Source organism: Oncorhynchus mykiss, chromosome 25 (assembly GCF_013265735.2).
Source record: "Oncorhynchus mykiss isolate Arlee chromosome 25, USDA_OmykA_1.1, whole genome shotgun sequence".
NCBI lineage: Eukaryota > Metazoa > Chordata > Actinopteri > Salmoniformes > Salmonidae > Oncorhynchus > Oncorhynchus mykiss.
The window spans coordinates 43,040,941-43,059,659 of NC_048589.1; the positions used below are offsets into that span (position 1 = coordinate 43,040,941).

Consider the following 18,719-nt stretch of genomic DNA (forward strand, 5'->3'; position numbering starts at 1 on the left):
GTTCTGTTTGTTAGCAAGCAGAGACTTAAATCAGCCTGTCTGGTCATGTGATGAGGTGCTGTGCTACATCATCAAATACAGTACCAGTCAAAAGTTTGGACACACCTACTCATTTCAGGGGTTCTTTTTATTTTTTACTATTTTCTACATTGTAGAATAATTGTGAAGACATCAACACTATGAAATAACTCATGTAGTAACCAAAAAAAAAATAGCCACCTTTTGCCTTGATGACAGCTTTGCACACTCTTGGCATTCCTCTCGACCAGCTTCACCTGGAATGGAGTTCCCACATATGCTGAGCACTTGTTGGCTGCTTTTCCTTCACTCTGCAGTCCAAACCATCTCAACTGGATTGAGGTCATCTGATGCATCACTCTCCTTCTTGGTCAAATAGCCCTTACACAGCCTGGAGGGAATATGGTGCCATTTAGGACACATATCTTTTCACTCTCTGGTTTATTGTTGCGCTCTGGCCCCCTATCCCAAATTGCGCCCTAGCACCGTTCCCCCTACTCTCCTACCCCCTAGGCACTCACTTATCTTCCCTTCCTTCCCTGATGCACTTTACCCTCCTACCTTATCTGGCCTCGACAAAACGAGCGCAAATGACTATCCCCAATGTCACCCTATGTAGTGAATAGTTCCATTTGAAACATACCCCAATGACTCTTTCCCCCCCCCCCCTTTCTTTGGTTAAATAAACAATGTCATCAATTTGGTTATTATAATAATGCAGGTATGATTATTGATCACAGGAAATGTGAGGAGTATGATAATGATTTCCTGTCTTAAAGTGGCCATGTTGGAAGAAGGGTAAAAAAGAATGAAGTGGGGGTGGGGGGGGGTTATTGGAGGAGGCTGGTGGGAGTAGATATAGGAGGACGTGCTCGTTGTAATGGAATGAATGGAACCGTATCAAACACATGGAAACCATGGAAACCACATGTTTGACTCTGTTCCAATGAATTCCATTCAAATGTTATTAGTCACCTGTGCCGAATACAACAGGTGTAAACATTACAGTGAAATGCTGATTTACGAGCCCTTAATCAACAATGCAGTTTAAAATAAAAGCCATTACAATGTGCCTATCCTCCTATAGCTCCTCCAACCAGCCTCCTCTGTTGTGTGCGACACAATTACTAAACATAAACAAATAGTAGCTAGTAATATTAGATTTATTTACAGATGTGAACATTAAACTCCTGACATGACTGCTATGTAGTTTGGGTGTCACATTTTCCCAGAATGCCCTGTTTTTTTTTCTTCTTCTCCAGAAATACTGGTTGGAGAGGATTCAGGATTTCCTGATTGTTATTAAAAAAAAATATTGCAACCCTAAAATGTACTAAAAAAGGCATGTTTCACATTTGTATAAAAGACATCTCGGTAGCTTAACAATGCTGAGGGGGAAAAAAAATCAAGCCTAGAGTGGAAAGGTTCAAAACAAAGATGAATCCACATGGAGGATAATTTGTCAAATTCCTGTAACTCCCCAAATTCCCCCAATTTTCCCGAAATCCTGGATGTTTTGCTTTAATTCCGGAAAACGGGCATTTTGTGAAAAGTTACAGGAATTTTGGAACCCCATTTATAATATGATACAAAACAAACTGAATCAGCTGGTTTATAATATACCCTGGCTAGACCTGGTTACACCCTGGCTAGACCTGGTTACACCCTGGTTACACCCTGGCTAGACCTGGTTACACCCTGGCTAGACCTGGTTACACCCTGGTATCTGAATACCTCTATGGTTATTATTCAAGTGGGTTAACTGTGGTTTGAGATTACGTAACGTCATGAAATGATAAGGCTAAATATGTACTCATTAGAGAACATGGGATGCATCCACAATGGCACCCTATCCTCTTTATAGTGCACCACTTTCTACCGCAGCCCTGTGGGCTACTGCCGGCTCTTGCTGTAACCATTTGGAACAAGGTTGTGGGCCCTGGTCAAAAGTAGTGCCTTTACAGGGCGTTGGGGTTGCGGCCAGTGTTTTAATGATAGAGGGTGGTTCAGATCAGTGGTCCCAGACGATGCCCAGGAGTTCACTGCTGGCGTCCCACAGCTTCCTGGCCGTCTCCTCGTTCCTCCCCTGGGGGGCCACGGAGGCTGGGGCGCAGTCACTGGGAGAGAGATAGGGGGCATGGTTATTATACAGTCACTGGGAGAGAGATAGAGGGCATGGTTATTATATTATACAGTCACTGGGAGAGAGATAGGGGGCATGGTTATATAGTCACAGAAAGAGATAGGGGGCATGGTTATTATACAGTCACTGGGAGAGAGATAGGGGGCAATGGTTATATAGTCACAGAAAGAGATAGGGGGCATGGTTATTATACAGTCACTGGGAGAGATAGATAGGGGGCAATGGTTATATAGTCACAGAAAGAGATAGGGGGCATGGTTATTATACAGTCACTGGGAGAGAGAGATAGGGGGCAATGGTTATATAGTCACAGAAAGAGATAGGGGGCATGGTTATTATACAGTCACTGGGAGAGAGATAGAGGGCATGGTTATTATACAGTCACTGGGAGAGAGATAGGGGGCATGGTTATTATACAGTCACTGGGAGAGAGATAGGGGGAATGGTTATATAGTCACAGAAAGAGATAGGGGGCATGGTTATTATATAGTCACTGGGAGAGAGAGATAGGGGGCATGGTTATTATATAGTCACTGGGAGAGAGATAGAGGGCATGGTTATTATACAGTCACTGGGAGAGAGAGATAGGGGGCAATGGTTATATAGTCACAGAAAGAGATAGGGGGCATGGTTATTATACAGTCACTGGGAGAGAGATAGAGGGCATGGTTATTATACAGTCACTGGGAGAGAGAGATAGGGGGCATGGTTATTATATAGTCACTGGGAGAGAGATAGAGGGCATGGTTATTATACAGTCACTGGGAGAGAGAGATAGGGGGCATGGTTATTATATAGTCACTGGGAGAGAGAGATAGGGGGCATGGTTATTATATAGTCACTGGGAGAGAGAGATAGGGGGCATGGTTATTATACAGTCACTGGGAGAGAGAGATAGGGGGCATGGTTATTATATAGTCACTGGGAGAGAGAGATAGGGGGCATGGTTATTATATAGTCACTGGGAGAGAGAGATAGGGGGCAATGGTTATATAGTCACAAAGAGATAGGGGGCATGGTTATTATACAGTCACTGGGAGAGAGATAGAGGGCATGGTTATTATACAGTCACTGGGAGAGAGATAGGGGGCAATGGTTATTATACAGTCACTGGGAGAGAGAGATAGGGGGCATGGTTATTATATAGTCACTGGGAGAGAGATAGAGGGCATGGTTATTATACAGTCACTGGGAGAGAGAGATAGGGGGCATGGTTATTATATAGTCACTGGGAGAGAGAGATAGGGGGCAATGGTTATATAGTCACAGAAAGAGATAGGGGGCATGGTTATTATACAGTCACTGGGAGAGAGAGATAGGGGGCAATGGTTATATAGTCACTGGGAGAGAGATAGAGGGCATGGTTATTATATAGTCACTGGGAGAGAGAGATAGAGGGCATGGTTATTATATGGTCACTGAGTTTTTACAGTAGCCCTGAAACGCAAAAACATATTATTTAGTCTAATTAGTCATTTTGAAGAAGAGACTTAATTGTTATTTAGTCTAATTAGTCATTTTGAAGAAGAGACTTAATTGTTATTTAGTCTAATTAGTCATTTTGAAGAAGAGACTTAATTGTTATTTAGTCTAATTAGTCATTTTGAAGAAGAGACTTAATTGTTATTTAGTCTAATTAGTCATTTTGAAGAAGAGACTTAATTGTTATTTAGTCTAATTAGTCATTTTGAAGAAGAGACTTAATTGTTATTTAGTCTAATTAGTCATTTATTATGCATCTGGACAGACCATGTAATGGTGGCTGCCATTCATTCACCGGTTCCATCCATCGATGTGATTGACAGTTCTTTGGTAGCCTAAAGCACTGCTGTTTCTGAATACCAGAGCATGTAAGCAGGTGAGGGAGGAGCAGAGCCTTTTAAAAAGGTTGTCTGCCTTCTCTCTGGCTCTAATTTGGCCGTGGTACTGCTCAGCTAAAAGCTTTGGTCATGCTCTGCCTAGAATATGTTGTTTCCATGATGGCTATTCTTTTAATTAGGCCTCTTCCGTTGTAATATTTATCCTACCACACCCACAGTAGGATATGTAGTTCTATTTTGAAGGACTTCTAAATGTATTAACAGATGTTTTAGGTAGACAATATATAGGCTATACTGTAAAATGTATTTGAGTTATTCTGTGAATAGAAACACCATAATATAAATCTCCAATAAAGTTAAAATATCAGAACTAAATCAGTTAATAATAAAAGGCCAGTATCATCATCTTATTTTCATAAATAAAAGGGACTAAATCATCTCGAACTGCAGCTGTGAAATGATTTGCGCGTTGAGAGTGGGAAATGCGCTCTACAAACTAATTTATTATTATAATAAAGACAGAAAAATACACATGTAATTCCATAAAGTAATATTAGTGGGAATATAGCCATAATATAAACAAGATAAAGGAGAATGGAATATATTTTGAAAAGCTTCAAATTGAAATATATATATGGATATGAAGCTGCTCCAATGTGTGGATTCTAGTGTCCATTGTGCTATTATTCTGTGTTCGATTAGAGAAACGAAACAACTCGACTGCCAAGTACGGTGAAATAAAGCTTGGTGAACTATACTGGACAAAAATATAAACGCAACATGTAAAGTGTTGGTTTCATGAGCTGAAATAAAAGATCCCAGAAATGTTCTAGATGCACAAAAAAAAAGCTTATTTCTCAAAACAAATGTTGTGCACAAAAATGTGTTTACCTCCCTGTTAGTGAGCATTTCTCCTTTGCCAAGATAATCCGTGTGAACATATCAAGAAGTTGATTAAACAGCATGATCATTACACAGGTTGTTACTAACCCCTATGGCCCTGCAGTCTAGGGGGGGGGGGGGGGGGGGGGGCGAGACCCGTAAACATATCTCATGCAAATCACAACTAAAAGAAATCCACAGACAACTTAAACCCAACGTGTTTGACGGTAGGTTTATTTCAAACACAGCTAGCTAACTAACCAATAAAATACGGCGGGTGGTCCGCCCAGTTCTAACTAGGGTACTTAGACAGTGTTTTCCTACGGGTAATGTAGGCCCATGGGTGACTTGGCTTGGTATCCCCTTTTCACACCAACAAACAGTCATAAACCACAACAATACATAATGACAGACAAATGTGACATGTAGGAGCAAAAACAAGAGAGAGACAGAGTTTGGGAAACCAACTGACTGGGTTTTTAAAAGAAGGGAAAGGGGATGTCATTGGGTAAGGGAAAGGGGATGTGATTGGGTAAGGGAAAGGGGATGTGATTGGGTAAGGGAAAATGGATGTGATTGGGTAAGGGAAAATGGATGTGATCGGGTAAGGGAAAAGGAGCATGTGTGTCTGCTGATTGGCGACACCTGTGACTAGGGCAGAAGGAGAGAAAAGAAATACACACAGGATACTTGTATCCATAACACAGGTGCACCTTGTGCTGGGGACAATAGAAAGGCCACTAAAATGTTCAGTTTTGTCACAACACAATGCCACAGATGTCTCAAGTTGAGGGAGCGTGCAATGGCATGCTGACTGGAGGAATGTCTACCTGAGCTGTTGCCAGAGAATTGAATGTACATTTTCTACCATAAGCCACCTCCAATGTTGTTTTAGAGAATTTGGCAGTATGTCCAATCGGACTCACATCAGAAGACCACAAGTAACCATGCCAACCCAGGCCCTCCACATCCGGCTTCTTCACCTGCGGGATCATCTGAGACCAGCCACCTGGACAGCTGATGAAATTGAGGAGTATTTGTCTGTAAAAAAAAAAAAAAAGCCCTTTTGTGGTGAAACTCATTCTGATTGGCTGCACCTGGCTCCCCAGTGGGTGGGCCTATGCCCTCTCAGGCCCACCCATGGCGGTGCCCCTGCCCAGTCATGTGAAATCCATAGATTAGGGCCTAATGAATTGATTTCCTCATATGAATTAACTCGGTTGCATGTTACTTTTATATTTACATTAAATGTATGCAAATCAGCCTGAATATCAGGATGCACAACTGCAACGCGTTTTGACTAGGCGCTGCTACTGTACACGACTACACTATCTATCTATAAGACTGAAGTACTCAGGCAACTGGTTGATCAGGCATTCAATAAAGAGACTCGCTACAATCCCCTACAGAACCGCTTCGGGCTGTAATCCAACTGACGGCTCACCAAGGGCATCCACAATGGTGATACCACCAAAAGAGAACACACATTACTGACGCATTTAAAAAAAAAAAAAAAACAGCTCCACGCCGGTAATCTGCCATCCTTAAAATACGGTTTAATGATCTAAATCCCCGAATGGACTGGGCGAGGTTTGGCAGAAGGCATGAAGATCTCTGCTCGGTTTCATAAATATGGTTTGATAAATATCTAACGTTATCGTAACACCAAAAACAGAATCAGACATTTGTTAAACGACTCCACACAGCATTATTGTCCAAATAATCTGCGCGCATCTCAGAAATGTTTTCGCCCAGTAGGTGGCTTTTGACTATAGTTTGAAGTGTTTAACATAGCCTAATCAGTCCGCGTTAGCCTGCGCAGAATAGTCCAGCAATAATAGTTTATTGTTATTGTTATTGTAACTGCTGCACGAGGCTAGAAAACTGCCACAGCAAGCCGATCCCTGCAATGGGAGGATTTGTCCGCCAAATCCATCCATTACCCACGGTTCTCCCTTATCAAATTAATAGTTTGTCATCGGTGTTATTGAACATCGGATAAGCTTCCTTATGTTTCACTAAACCATTAGCAAACACTTCAATGATTAAACGAAGCGTCATCATGAAAGTTTACTCTCTACATCCCCCCCCCTGTTATTGTAGGACTGTAGGCTATAAAAAGTTAAACCTTTAAATTGAAGGCCTCTCACCAACCTCTTTCTGTAGGTGACTCTGGGAGGCTAATAAAAAGGTATGTTGTTCACTTTCAGCATAAACAAGCCTATTAACTCTGAAGTGCATTCATTTATTGGCGATTGATATTTTAACTAAGTTTAGGCTACTTCTGCGCATGACATAACTAGTCCTACCGATAAGTGCCATCTAAGCAATTCCCTTATGATATAACATTCCCACCCTACACGTAGAGAACGCTTTCCCTAAAGTAAATTGACATAAAATTGCCAAAATTATATAGCCTAATGATCCTACTCCTGTCTATACAGAAATACAATTCATTCAAAATAGGCTACTAAAGCATGATTTGGCCACAGGATCAAATCAAACTGTATTGGTCACATACACATGTTTTAGCAGATGTTATGTGTTGCGAAATGCTTATTTAAAGAATCACATTAGTGCAACATACAAATCGCGGGAAAACATAGTTTGGAAACCAAATGGCTATTGCTGTAAATATAAGACAATGAAAATACTCAAATTCGTATTTTAGTTATCAAAATGCTCAACTTAATTAAGCAAACAACAACAACTATGTTATTGGGACCAGCGGAACAATTTCGCCATATCCCAGGTGAGTGCGCACTGCGGATATTCACATTTTATCAATGTTTGGTCATTGCCACAAAAGCTTTTCTAAACGTATTTATATATATGAGGAAATGGATGAGTAAATTGTAAATATATATATATTTTGTAAATATATATATATATATATATATATTTACAATTTCCTCATCCAGTTTAGACGGAGGTAATAATTCAATGTGTCTCCCCTTCTTGTATGCCTAGTATATGGACAATGTCGTAATTTGTCGTATAAAAAAAAAAAAGAGTCTGCCAAATGTCTCCAGACATATAAAGTGTAGTAGAATTGCATTAAATGTTTATAAAAAAAAGGCCTCATTTATCCCGTGCATAGAAAGGAGATATGATACAGGCTAGCCTATTGCCTCGGGCTCTCCTCTTTACGCGCTCAGCCAAGCGTTGAACCGTCTTTTTTTGCGAACAGTGATTGAGTTATATTATTAGCCTAAATCTACTCATCACGAATAGTAGTCTCTCTTACGTAAGTCTGCAAGTGTGATGATGCATGGAATGCTTTATTATAAAAGGTGCATTTTTTTATGGTGGAAATTTACGTCTCCAAACTTGAAACTCACCCGCTGCCTACGTCCCCAAATGAATTATATTGAATGAAAACCGTTGGTTTTTACCTCGTCGCACACATGTCATTCTCCATTTAATTCACAATCAAGGACAACTGTGTTTTGCCCTCCAGCAGCGGTGACGTGTAGGCCTTTGATGATGATGTAGCCTTGTGACACTGTCCTGCTGAACTCTGTACGGTACTTTTTTTAAAATGTAATCAGGTAGGACAGCTGAGAACAAGTTCTTATTTACAACTGCGACCTGGCCAAGATAAAGCAAAGCAGTTCGACAGATACAACAACACAGAGTTACACACGGAGTAAAACAAACGTACAGTCAATAACCCAATAGAAAAATGTATACACACTATGTGCAAATTAAGTAAGGAGGTAAGGCCTTACTTAAATGTAATATATTTTTTTTTTAGAAAAAGCATCCACACATGTTAGCAGCTTCATATCAATATATTTTTCAATTTTAAGCTTTTCAAAATATATTCCTTCATCTTGTTTATATTATGGCTTTATTCCCACTAATATTACTTTATGGAATTACAGTTGTCATGTATCTTCGTAATAATAATAAATTAGTTTGTAGAGCGCATTTCCCACTCTCAACGCCCAAATCATTTCACAGCTGCAGTTCGAGATGATTTAGTCCCTTTTATTTATGAAAATAAGATGATGATACTGGCCTTTTATTATTAACGGATTTAGTTCTGATATTTTAACTTTATTGGGGATTTATATTATGGTGTTTCTATTCACAGAAAAACTAAAATACATTTTACAGTATAGCCTATATATAGTCTACCTAAAACATCTGTTAATACATTTTACAGTATAGCCTATATATTGTCTACCTAAAACATCTGTTAATACATTTTACAGTATAGCCTATATATCGTCTACCTAAAACATCCTTTAATACATTTTACAGTATAGCCTATATATTGTCTACCTAAAACATCCGTTAATATATTTTACAGTATAGCCTATATATAGTCTACCTAAAACATCTGTTAATACATTTTACAGTATAGCCTATATATCGTCTACCTAAAACATCTGTTAATACATTTTGAAGTCCTTCAAAATAGAACTACATATCCTAATGGTAGACTATAGTCTACTGTGGGTGTGGTAGGATAAATATTACAACGGAAGAGGCCTAATTAAAAGAATAGCCATCATGGAAACATCATATTCTAGGCAGAGCATGACCAAAGCTTTTAGCTGAGCAGTACCACGGCCAAATTAGAGCCAGAGAGAAGGCAGACAACCTTTTAAAAAGCCTCTGCTCCTCCCTCACCTGCTTACATGCTCTGGTATTCAGAAACAGCAGTGCTTTAGGCTACCAAAGAACTGTCAATCACATCGATGGATGGAACCGGTGAATGAATGGCAGCCACCATTACATGGTCTGTCCAGATGCATAATAAATGACTAATTAGACTAAATAACAATTAAGTCTCTTCTTCAAAATGACTTAGTATCGAATTTGAGAGATACTAAGTAATTGAAATGAGAATTTATTTATTACTTTAGCCTTGAGAGAGAGAGAGAGAGAGCATCCCAGCAAACCGGGTAGATTCCCAGATAATTAACTGAGATTCACATTAGATTACAATGTGTCACGTGCACAAGTACAGTGAAATGCCTTTCTTGCTTAGCTCTAAACCCAACAGTAATCAATATAGTACTAAAATAAACATGAGATAGAACAAAAACACACGAGAAAGTAAGAGGGTCAGTTCCAAGACCATATTTACAATGTGCAGGGATACTGGTGTGATGGAGGTAGATATGTATTTATAAAGATACGGTACCTAGGAGTCAAGATATATGATAAACAGAGTAGCAGCAGCGTAAATGACGATTGGATGTGTGTGCGTGTAAAGTCCTCCTCTCACGTTTTCCCCTTTGCTTGTGGACTTCAGTGCACAACACAACAGTTGTCTGTGACCAGGCGAAAAAAAAACCTCTCCAAGTCAAACCTTCATACCATAACCGCTAACCTCTACACACAGCCTACATTGTTGTCGCCATATTAGCTAACGTCATAGTCAACAAACTAGAACATGTTAGTAAACCCACAATCCAATTCATGAGTACAATCACGCGGTAGTGTACAGCAAGCATCTTAGCAGTTACACCGGCAGGCCCCGGTGGCAATGAAGTAATTAAACCGGAATCTTCCAAAATCTTGGAAGAGTTTGAATGTAGGATAGCCTTAGCTAGCTAGCTAACATACATGCCATTCCTCTCTGTTTGGTCAGGTTGTTGAGTAGGCAAAATTAGCTAGCTAACATACATGACATTCCTCTCTGTTTGGTCAGGTTGTTGAGTAGGCTAAATTAGCTAGCTAACATACATGACATTCCTCTGTTTGGTCAGGTTGTTGAGTAGGCAAAATTAGCTAGCTAACATACATGACATTCCTCTCTGTTTTGTCAGGTTGTTGAGTAGGCTAAATTAGCTAGCTAACATACATGCCATTCCTCTCTGTTTGGTCAGGTTGTTGAGTAGGCAAAATTAGCTAGCTAACATACATGCCATTCCTCTCTGTTTGGTCAAGTTGTTGAGTAGGCAAAATTAGCGAGCTAAGTAAGTGAAAAATGCACCAAATATAAATCTCTCTGCTGCTTCTCCTTAATTTTTTTATATAATTTGTTCAAAACTGTTCTACCATTGTCTTTCTCTCTTTGAGTCAACTACTCACCACATTTTATGCACTGCAGTGCTAACTAGCTGTAGCGTATGCTTTCAGTACTAGATTAATTCTCTGATCCTTTGATTGGGAGGACAACATGTCAGTTCATGCTGCAAGAGCTCTGATAGGTTGGAGGACGTCCTCTAGAAGTTGTCATAATTACTGTGTAAGTCTATGGAAGGGTGTAAAAACCATGAGCCTCCTAGGTTTTGAATTGAAGTCAATGTACCCAGAGGAGGACGGAAACTAGCTGTCCTCCGGCTACACCATGGTGCTACCCTAGAGGGTGCTGTTGAGGCTACTGTAGACCTTATTGAAAAACAGTATGTTTTAATCAGTTATTTGGTGACAGGTATATATTTAGTATAGTTTCATATAAAAAGAATAACTTCAAAAAACAAACATTTCACAATTTTTTGAAAATTCTGTGAGTAGGATGGACCTCCTGAGGAGCCTCCACTGGTATAATCTAGAGCCAAGCTTGTTGACTTTAAATCCAAGGATATCCTGCTATTGGACACACTTATTGAATTAAGCAACAGAACGTGATAACAGTAATTAGTGAGGCACGTTCTTGGATTGTTGCGGCACTGATCCACCCATTTATGTTAATCTATTAAAAATATGCAAATATACCCATTGTATTTATGCAAAGTAAGCACCATTTTCTTGATTTTAACACAAACATAAATTTAAAAAATGCTTGATATCATTAGAAAATGTATATATGAGTGCATTCTAAGAAAACAAAATTTGAAATTTTACAATTAATTGAAAACCTGAATCCCAACGCTTTAATTCCATAATTGCTATAATTCAGTCGATATCTGACAGATGATAAAAATTCAAAAAAAAGTTTGGAATATCTTCATCCATTGTTCAACTGCATTTATTAGAATTATTATTATTATTATTATTATTATTATTATTATTATTATTATTATTATTATTATTATTGTTTTGAATCTAACCTGGGTCAGGGACTGAATGTGCTACATACTGTAGCATAATCTCTACCTCACCTGAATTGTTTTGAATCTAACCTGGGTCAGGGACTAAATGTGCTACATACTGTAGCATAATCTCTACCTCACCTGAATTGTTTTGAATCTAACCTGGGTCAGGGACTAAATGTGCTACATACTGTAGCATAATCTCTACCTCACCTGAATTGTTTTGAATCTAACCTGGGTCAGGGACTAAATGTGCTACATACTGTAGCATAATCTCTACCTCACCTGAATTGTTTTGAATCTAACCTGGGTCAGGGACTAAATGTGCTACATACTGTAGCATAATCTCTACCTCACCTGAAGTGTTTCCCGGTGAGAGAGTGCAGCTCCTCTGCCACAGCGCAGTAGATGGATGTCTGGGCCCCGTCCCGAGGGCTCTTCAGGAACAAGGAGAACAGAGAGAACAGCAGAGACAGGATGGTGGAGTGGCGTACCAGCTCCGAGCGCACCAACCCAGGGTGGACAGAGTTCACAGTCACACTGGAACCTGGGGAGGGAGGTAGGAAGTGTTACCATGGGGGACAGTGTTTCTTCAAGATCACCTTCTGTGTGAGAACGTTTTAGATCACCGTATGTTGCTAAGTAACTTCATAACTGTCATTTTGCCTTTCTGATCATGTATTTTGTGTATGTGTTTTCTCACCAAAACTCTTTACCTCAGTTTCTCTTCGGTATTTTCTGATCCATTATACAACAAATGTGGCAGGTTGCCATTCTCTCTCCCCCTCCCCCTCCCCAGCCTACCTTTGAGTCTGCGGGCCAGCTCCCTAGCGAACAGAAGGTTGGCCAACTTGCTCTGGCAGTATGCGAGGCCGCTGTTGTAGCTGCCCTGGCTGAGCAGGTCATGGAAGCGGATCCAGCCAACGTTATGAGCCAGAGAGGAAACCACGACGATACGGGCCGGAGCACTACGCTTCAGCAGACCAATCAGGAGGTACGTCAACAGGAAGTGACCTATCAGGAGTAAACAACAACACAATCAGTTGCTTTGTCAGAAAGTGGGGGCGAGGCAATCTTTACCAAGGGTCCCCTTCAGTGCTCGGTTGTCTCCCAGCTGACCAAATCCTAAAGCAATGGGACTCCCAACATTTCTCAGATTATTACCAATCCCACAAGGTATGACTCCAAACACCCAGAAAAGGCTACTGTCCTCAATGTTTTCCTCAAAAAATAATCCTTAAAGGTATCTACTGCCCATGTCCCTTAATGTTGTGGTTGTTACTGACAAGAAGCACATGGCTGAGCTCTTTAAATCACCACTTCATTAAGTCAGGATTCCTATTTGACTCAGCCATGTCTCCTTGCTCGTCCAACATTTCCTCATCTCCCACCCCTTCTAATGCGACTATTCCCGATGCTTCTCCCTCTTGTTCCCCTGCCCAGGTCTCTCCCTGCAGGCAGTCACTGAGTCCGAGGTGCTAAAGGAGCTCCTTAAACTTGACCCCGAAAACCCTTTTTTCTTCAAGGTTGTTGCCCCTATAATCGCCCGTCTCTCCTCTCTGGGGAGGTTCCCATTGCTTGGAAGGCAGCCACAGTTCATCCTGTATTTAAAAGGGGGAGGTCAAGCTGACCCTAACTGTTACAGGTCTATTTATATTTTGCCCTGTTTATCAAAAGTGTTGCAAAAACTTGTCAATAATCAACCGACTGGCTTTCTTAATGTCTGTAGTATTCTCTCTGGTATGCAATCTGGTTTCCGCTCAGGTTATGGATGTGTCACTGCAACCTTAAAAGGTCCTCAATGATGTCACCATTACCCTTGATTCTAAGCAATGTTGTGCTGCTATTTTTATTGACTTGGGCAAAGCTGTTGATACAGTAGACCATTCCATCTTTGTGATCATTCCAGTATTGGTGTCTCTGAGGGGTCGTTGGCCTGGTTTGCCAACTACCTCTCTCAAAGAGGGCAGCCACTGCCTGTCACCAAGGCAGTACCCCAAGGCTCGATCCTAGGCCCAACGCTCTTCTCAATTTACATCAACAACATAGCTCAGGCGATAGGAAGCTCTCTCATCCATGTATATGCAGATCAGACAGTTTTATACTCAGCTGGCCCCTCCCCGGATTTTGTGTTAAACGCTCTACAACAAAGCTTTCTTAGTGTCCAACAAGCTTTATCTACCCTTAACCTTGTCCTGAACACCACCAAAACAAAGGTCATGTGGTTTGGTAAGAAGAAGGCCCCTCTCCCCACAGGTGTGATTACTACCTCTGAGGGTTTAGAGCTTGAGGTAGTCACCTCATACAAGTACTTGGGAGTATGGTTAGACGGTACACTGCACTTCTCTCAGCACATATCAAAGCTGCAGGCTAAAGTTAGATGAAACCAAGTCTAGATTTATCGTAATCGCTCCTCTTTAACCCAAGCTGACAAACTAACCCTGATTCAGATGGTCATCCTACCCATGCTAGATTACGGAGACGTAATTTATAGATCGGCAGGTAAGGGTGCTCTCGAGCGGCTAGATGTTCTTTACTATTTCTCCCGTAGGAGTCCTTGGTTTCGGATCCCACCCATGACATCAGCGTCTCGGTCTCACCCAGATGGTTGACCCCCAGCTGCATCTCGAAGCCGTCGTTGGTCTTCACGTAAGGACACATCATGACCCCAGCATTGTTGATCAGGATGTGGAGGTGGTCGACCTCTACAGGGGGTCAGAGCCAATATTAGACAGTTTTTAACAGAGGAGTAAACACATAATGAGAGCTAATTAAATTATGAATAATAAATACTGTAATAATGAGTGCTTGCTAATAACTAATAAATACTGTCATAATATTGTAATAACATGTAAAGGTCACATGGCCTGCGCCCCAAATGTAAAGGTCACATGGCCTGCGCCCCAAATGTAAAGGTCACAAGGCCTGCGCCCCAAATGTAAAGGTCACAAGGCCTGCGCCCCAAATGTAAAGGTCACAAGGCCTGCGCCCCAAATGTAAAGGTCACAAGGCCTGCGCCCCAAATGTAAAGGTCACAAGGCCTGCGCCCCAAATGTAAAGGTCACAAGGCCTGCGCCCCAAATGTAAAGGTCACAAGGCCTGCGCCCCAAATGTAAAGGTCACATGGCCTGCGCCCCAAATGTAAAGGTCACATGGCCTGCGCCCCAAATGTAAAGGTCACATGGCTTGCGTCCCAAATGTAAAGGTCACATGGCTTGCGCCCCAAATGCCACCGTTTTTAGAGCTCTATGGGCCCTGGTCAAAAGTAGCGCACTACATAGGGAACAGGGTGCTATTTGAGAAGCATCTGAAGTAGTAGGTTGACCTCTGAGTAAGCGTTGAGCGAAGGCCCGTATGGAGCTGGTATCAGCCAGGTCTAGCTCTCGGACCTCTACGTTTGCCTTAGAGTAGACGCGTCGTATCGATGCTGCAGCCTCCTCACCCTTCTCCACATCCCTGCACGCCATGATCACCCTCGCACCTGGCAATAGACAATAATCAATAACCAATAAATCAGCATAGATGACACAGTGTTCCTTTTTAAAAGACCACTTCTCCTCTTCCTTTACATCCTTCTATCGTTATTGTTGAGGTCATGAAGGAAAGGAGGTAAGGAAAGGAGGTAAGGAAAAGAGGTAAGGACAGTAATGAGGCCACACTATGAATTACTATTAGGATGAAGACCAGGTGTGCGTACCAAATGGGACTATATGCATTACTGTTGACCAAGGGCCCAGAGTAGTGCACTGAATAAGGAAAAGGGCCCAGAGTAGTGCACTAAATAAGGAACAGGGCCCAGAGTAGTACACTAAATAAGGAACCGGGGCCAGAGTAGTGCACTAAATAAGGAAAAGGGCCCAGAGTAGTGCACTAAATAAGGAACAGGGCCCAGAGTAGTGCACTAAATAAGGAACCGGGCCCAGAGTAGTGCACTAAATAAGGAACCGGGCCCAGAGTAGTGCACTAAATAAGGAACCGGGCCCAGAGTAGTGCACTAAATAAGGAACATGGCCCAGAGTAGTGCACTAAATAAGAAAGGGCCCAGAGTAGTGCACTAAATAAGAAAGGGCCCAGAGTAGTGCACTAAATAAGGAAAAGGTTCCATTTGAGCCTGTTTCTTTACTTAATCTCCACCGGCTGGCAATATCTGTGTGATGATGAATGTAAGGAGGCAAGGAAAGGAGACAAGGAATAGACTCCACACCATGTATGACTATCAGGATATGACCTTGTATGTGTCAGTTAGTCACCTCTGATAGCCAGGTCCAGGGCAGTCTCCTTCCCAATACCAGTGTTGGCTCCAGTAATCAGGACCGTCTTCCCGTCCAACCGGGCCATAGACATACATGTTCCACCTGCAGAGTATTTCCTGGACAGACAGGAAATATATCGGTGTTATTATCTCAAATCCAACGTATGTAGCTGTTCTGTCTACGTTGGTAAGGTTGGCACTGGCACATTGTGAAAAGTCCACACAGACCGCGTTACAAAATGGCTCCCTATTCTCCATATAGGGCTCTTCTGTTGGCCAGGGATCATAGGGCTCTACTGTTGACCAGGGATCATAGGGCTCTACTGTTGACCACGGCCCATGGAGCTCTACGGTTGACCAGGGCCCATAGAGCTCTACTGTCGACCAGGGATCATAGAGCTCTACGGTCAACCAGGGATCATTGAGCTATACTGTCGACCAGGGATCATTGAGCTATACTGTCGACCAGGGATCATTGAGCTATACTGTCGACCAGGGATCATTGAGCTATACTGTCGACCAGGGATCATTGAGCTATACTGTCGACCAGGGATCATTGAGCTATACTGTCGACCAGGGCCCATAGAGCGCTACTGTCGACCAGGGATCATAGAGCTCTATTGTCGACCAGGGATCATAGAGCTCTACTGTCGACCAGGGATCATTGATCTCTATTTTTGAGCAGGGCCATTAGAGCTCTACTGTCGACCAGGGATCATAGAGCTCTACTGTCGACCAGGGGTCATAGAGCTCTACTGTCGACCAGGGGTCATAGAGCTCTACTGTCGACCAGGGGTCATAGAGCTCTACTGTCGACCAGGGGTCATAGAGCTCTACTGTCGACCAGGGGTCATAGAGCTCTACTGTCGACCAGGGGTCATAGAGCTCTACTGTCGACCAGGGGTCATAGAGCTCTACTGACGACCAGGGGTCATAGAGCTCTACTGTCGACTAGGGGTCATAGAGCTCTACTGTTGACCAGGGGTCATAGAGCTCTACTGTTGACCAGGGGTCAGAGCTCTACTGTTGACCAGGGGTCATAGAGCTCTACTGTTGACCAGGGATCATAGAGCTCTACTGTTGACCAGGGATCATAGAGCTCTACTGTCGACCAGGGGTCATAGAGCTCTACTGTCGACCAGGGGTCATAGAGCTCTACTGTCGACCAGGGATCATAGAGCTCTACTGTCGACCAGGGGTCATAGAGCTCTACTGTCGACCAGGGGTCATAGAGCTCTACTGTCGACTAGGGGTCATAGAGCTCTACTGTCGACCAGGGGTCATAGAGCTCTACTGTTGACCAGGGGTCATAGAGCTCTACTGTTGACCAGGGGTCAGAGCTCTACTGTTGACCAGGGGTCATAGAGCTCTACTGTTGACCAGGGATCATAGAGCTCTACTGTTGACCAGGGATCATAGAGCTCTACTGTCGACCAGGGATCATAGAGCTCTACTGTCGACCAGGGGTCATAGAGCTCTACTGTTGACCAGGGATCATAGAGCTCTACTGTCGACCAGGGATCATAGAGCTCTACTGTCGACCAGGGATCATAGAGCTCTACTGTCGACCAGGGATCGATATAGGGAATAGGCTGTCATTTTGGATGCACCTCCCAGGCTACACAGAAAAGAGATTACTGGTTAAAATTGTATAAAAACATTTTTTGGGGAATTTATTATTTATTACTTTTATTTACGATTTAACATTAAACATATTGGTTTCTCAATATGCAAGGATCAATCTGACAACAATGATCAAACATTAACTCGTCCAACAGTTACACCACAAAACCTGGCTCGCTACCGATTAACCAATGGCTCGCGGAACATAATTTAACTCCAACCACGCGCGCAACGCTTCTTATGCATATTCATTAATATGATAGCGCTCGAGCCTACTCATCTGCATTATTCAGCGGTACTGGTCGCCTGACAATGACAATCATTGTCCGACTAATTTAGGCAATATGAGATGCCAATAATTCACAATTGGATCATATTCAATTGACAGTGCATTTTGAGCCTTTAATCCAAACAAACAACAAATTAATATTGTACTGAAGAAGGTTGTCTTCGTTATTGGGAGGAAAATGTGTTTCTTTGGGCTTTATTATTGCAGAGAAATCATTTTTTTTAAATGTAATCATCAACACTGATGTCGATTAATTTAGCGACCCAATTGCCTGTCACAATCTCTTCGTTTTTCGGTAGCCTGACAATGATGCCAAGCATAGTAACGGATGATGCATCGGCTATAGCCTGGAACATACGCCGCTCATTCTTACCTAATGTAGGGTGCGAATAAAACCATGAGCAGCGCGACAACCACAAGACCTGCGACAATCAGGACGAGCACCATCATGACACGGATCCTCTCTCTCTCGTTGGTTTTCCTCACTGCTGTTCCATCATGGCTCTGTGCTCCAGCGACCACACAGCTGATCTGAGATGTTAAACTTTATGGTGAAGTGTATGTAGGTGGATGGGTGTGTCACAGATGCTCGTTCAATGGAACCTGGGATTGTAGTTTTCTTTCCCCACATTAATCGTTGATTTTTTAATTTTTTAAATTTATTTATTATGTTTTAAAGAAAATAAAAAAAAACGAA

The 18,719-nt window shown here is 42.1% G+C and overlaps 1 protein-coding gene across 8 annotated transcripts; it reads right to left on the reverse strand.

The window, feature by feature from the left end:
- Nucleotides 1-1,163: 1,163 nt before the first annotated feature.
- On the reverse strand, nucleotides 1,164-18,609 carry LOC110506003 (retinol dehydrogenase 12). 8 transcript variants are annotated; one of them, XR_005039527.1, is made up of 8 exons: nucleotides 18,396-18,595; nucleotides 16,109-16,227; nucleotides 15,184-15,339; nucleotides 14,459-14,563; nucleotides 12,663-12,872; nucleotides 12,216-12,405; nucleotides 1,727-2,135; nucleotides 1,164-1,673 (listed from the first exon to the last, which is right to left on the reverse strand). XR_005039527.1 is itself a non-coding variant. In XM_036962594.1 (8 exons), the coding sequence occupies exons 1-8, from the start codon at nucleotides 18,470-18,472 to the stop codon at nucleotides 2,133-2,135; spliced, it is 975 nt and encodes a 324-aa protein (XP_036818489.1). In that variant the 5' UTR covers nucleotides 18,473-18,595; the 3' UTR covers nucleotides 1,997-2,132. The 8 variants fall into 8 exon arrangements, 6 of the variants coding, with proteins under 6 accessions (XP_021441147.2, XP_036818489.1, XP_036818491.1 ...); XR_005039526.1 differs by having other exon boundaries at nucleotides 1,706-2,135; XM_036962594.1 differs by lacking the exon at nucleotides 1,164-1,673 and adding an exon at nucleotides 5,790-5,904 and having other exon boundaries at nucleotides 1,997-2,135.
- Nucleotides 18,610-18,719: the final 110 nt, after the last annotated feature.

Excerpts from the sequence above, each read along its gene's own strand:
- LOC110506003 (XM_036962593.1), bottom strand. The coding sequence starts at position 18,472 with ATGATGGTGCTCGTCCTGATTGTCGCAGGTCTTGTGGTTGTCGCGCTG. Across the intron at positions 16,228-18,395 it reads TTATTCGCACCCTACATTAG|GAAATACTCTGCAGGTGGAA; the intron begins GTAAGAATGAGC and ends CTGTCTGTCCAG. Across the intron at positions 12,406-12,662 it reads GCTGGCCCGCAGACTCAAAG|GTTCCAGTGTGACTGTGAAC; the intron begins GTAGGCTGGGGA and ends CTCCCTCCCCAG.